The 2,510-nt window shown below is 37.5% G+C and overlaps 1 protein-coding gene across 1 annotated transcript; it reads left to right on the forward strand.

Moving 5' to 3' along the window:
• Positions 1 to 220: 220 nt before the first annotated feature.
• LOC112456579 (protein FAM50 homolog) lies at positions 221 to 887 on the forward strand (the record flags this gene model as incomplete). The annotated part of the gene is made up of 3 exons (XM_025019231.1): positions 221 to 384; positions 465 to 642; positions 750 to 887. Coding segments are annotated over 3 exons (480 nt in total), but the record flags the coding sequence as incomplete, so codon positions are not given.
• Between the last annotated feature and the right edge of the window lie 1,623 nt (positions 888 to 2,510).

The following is a 2,510-nucleotide window of genomic DNA, read 5'->3' on the forward strand; positions in this document are numbered from 1 at the left end:
ATATCACAAAGATGCTAAGGCTAGATGCCACGAAATGTGCATGTACCGTCGGTCACGCGCACGGTCTTACGTGGTCACGCGGAATGCAAGAGAAAATCCGCCGTTAAATTGAGCGAACATTCACGAATCCTGATACCCACAAGTAATTTTTTACAATCTTCTTATGATCCTGATTATCTCATAATTTGTATTTTTGTACGTGTATTTTATGCTTTGATAGAAGGAACGTGAAAAAGAGCAGGAAAAGGAAAGAGCACTAGCGGCGAAGCAGACAGAAAAGAACAAACAGAAGAGACAGATTCAAGCTTTGTCTTTTAATCTGAACGAAGACGAAGATGAAGCTGAGATGTCTTCTGACGAAGACAATGCCGAAAAATCCCCGTAGTCAGAAAATGTGCAATCTGATGGCCCTGCGATTAAGAAGATTTAGAAAAATCCAGATGTAGATACATGTTTTTTGCCAGTAAGGAAAGGGACGAGGAGGAAAATAAACTTAGGAAAGAATTGAGACAAGAATGGGCTAGAAAGCAGAACGCGTTGAAGGAAGAAGAAATTGAGATCAAATTCAGTTATTGGGATGGATCTGACCATCGTCGGAGTGTTATAATGAAGAAAGGTGAATGTCTCAGTGGTTTAGAGAACGTTTAAGTTATTAAAATACTCCAGTGTCACTTTTGGAGTAACATTGGCATGATATATAATGTTTTGCTGCATAAATTAAATTTTCACATACAGGTAATTCTTATTAGGTTCTTCAGAGATGTTTAGAAGTTCTGAGGCCCGAATTCAGCGAGCTTAAAACAGTAATAGCAGATCAATTAATGTATGTCAAGGAGAATCTTATATCTTATATTACCGCACCATTATACGTTTTACTGCAACTGTAACTGATTTTATTGTAACTAAGGTAAATATACTAAATGATAAAACTTATGAAGCAATATCACAATGTTGGCATGTTATTTTAATCATTTATTATATTCCTGAGAAGACGCTATCTTTTCGGAAGACCTTGCTCTAATATCTATTAGATCTCTATCTTTAACATTTACGCTCGAACTCAAGTATTCCTTGATCAGGTCATCTACTGTGCCACGTTGGTCGATTCCAAAAAGCAATTGGCTGGGTGTTTCATTTGTACTTTTGCTTATCGTGTTGTTTAAAGCGTGTTTGATCTGCGGTAACACGTCATACCAAAGTTGATCTTTCTCTTTATTTACAAGCTTGCCCAACATAGGAATCACTACGCGATTAATTCGTTCCACCTGACCATTGCTTTGAGGGGAACCAGTGGCTATCAATATATGCTTAATAACGTGCTTATCAACAAAACTCTTAAACTCTTGCGAAGTGAAACAAGAGCCCCTATCGGAGACAATAACTCGAGGCTTACTATAGTTGCTAAAATAATCGAATAGTGCTTTAATAGCTTCTTTACTTGCGGTGGTCTTTGTGGCGTACAACTTGACGTATTTTGTGAACGCATCTACAACTAGGAAAATATACTTTTTTGTCGCACACCGTTTATCGATGGGTCCCAAGTGGTCAATGTGCAATACGTCCAGGGGAGTGTTTCCTTTTGGTATCGGATGCAAAATGCCTTCTGTTTTTCCCGAATGTGGAGAATATGCTAAGCATTTCAAACAATTAGAGATATGCGCTCTTACTTTCGCTTTTAAATCAGGAAATCAATAACTTTTAAGTATTACCTCCATAGTTTTTTCTACCCCCAGATGCCCCATTTGATCATGATATCTAAACAAGATATTATTTTCCATATTTTGAGGAACGTAAAAGAGCAGATCATTATTCTTTTTACGGTAAACCAATCCATTACGCATCTCGAAGAATGGACTTTCTGATTTCTCTAGTTTTCCTACTAGTTCAATAATATCTTTATCTTGCGACTGGCAAACTGATAAGTTATACTCGAACGGATTATCTTCTATGATGCAAATATTAAAGGATCTACTGAGTGCGTCCACGTGCTTCATTCGATTGCCCGGCCTGTGTTCTACTGTATATTCAAAACTTTGCAACTCTAAGGCCCAGCGGGCAATTCTAGGATTAATATCCTTCTTTTGTAACGTCAATTTAAGAGCATTGCAGTCTGTAACGATCTTGAAAGATATACCGACTAAATATATTCTAAATCTTTTCAAAGCATATACTATAGCTAATGTCTCTAGCTCAAAACTGTGATATTTGCTCTCCGTTGGTGTTGTTCGTTTAGAGAAATAGAAAATTGGATGCAATTTACGGTCTGACTTACGCTGTACCAGTACGGCTCCGAAGCCGTGTGAACTAGCATCACAATGTAATTCGGTATAATCATGGGGATCATAAATGGCCAATATCGGCGCTGCTACTAACTTAGATTTTAAAGCCTCAAAAGCATTTAACTCCTTTTCAGTAAAAGTAAACGTGGCATCTTTTTTCAGTATGTCATATAAAGGCTTAGCGATTAATGCAAATCCTTCAACAAATTTGCGAAAGTACGAACACAACCC

The sequence above is a fragment of the Temnothorax curvispinosus genome, unplaced genomic scaffold (assembly GCF_003070985.1).
Source record: "Temnothorax curvispinosus isolate PA1 unplaced genomic scaffold, ASM307098v1 QBEX01000635.1, whole genome shotgun sequence".
Classification (NCBI taxonomy): domain Eukaryota; kingdom Metazoa; phylum Arthropoda; class Insecta; order Hymenoptera; family Formicidae; genus Temnothorax; species Temnothorax curvispinosus.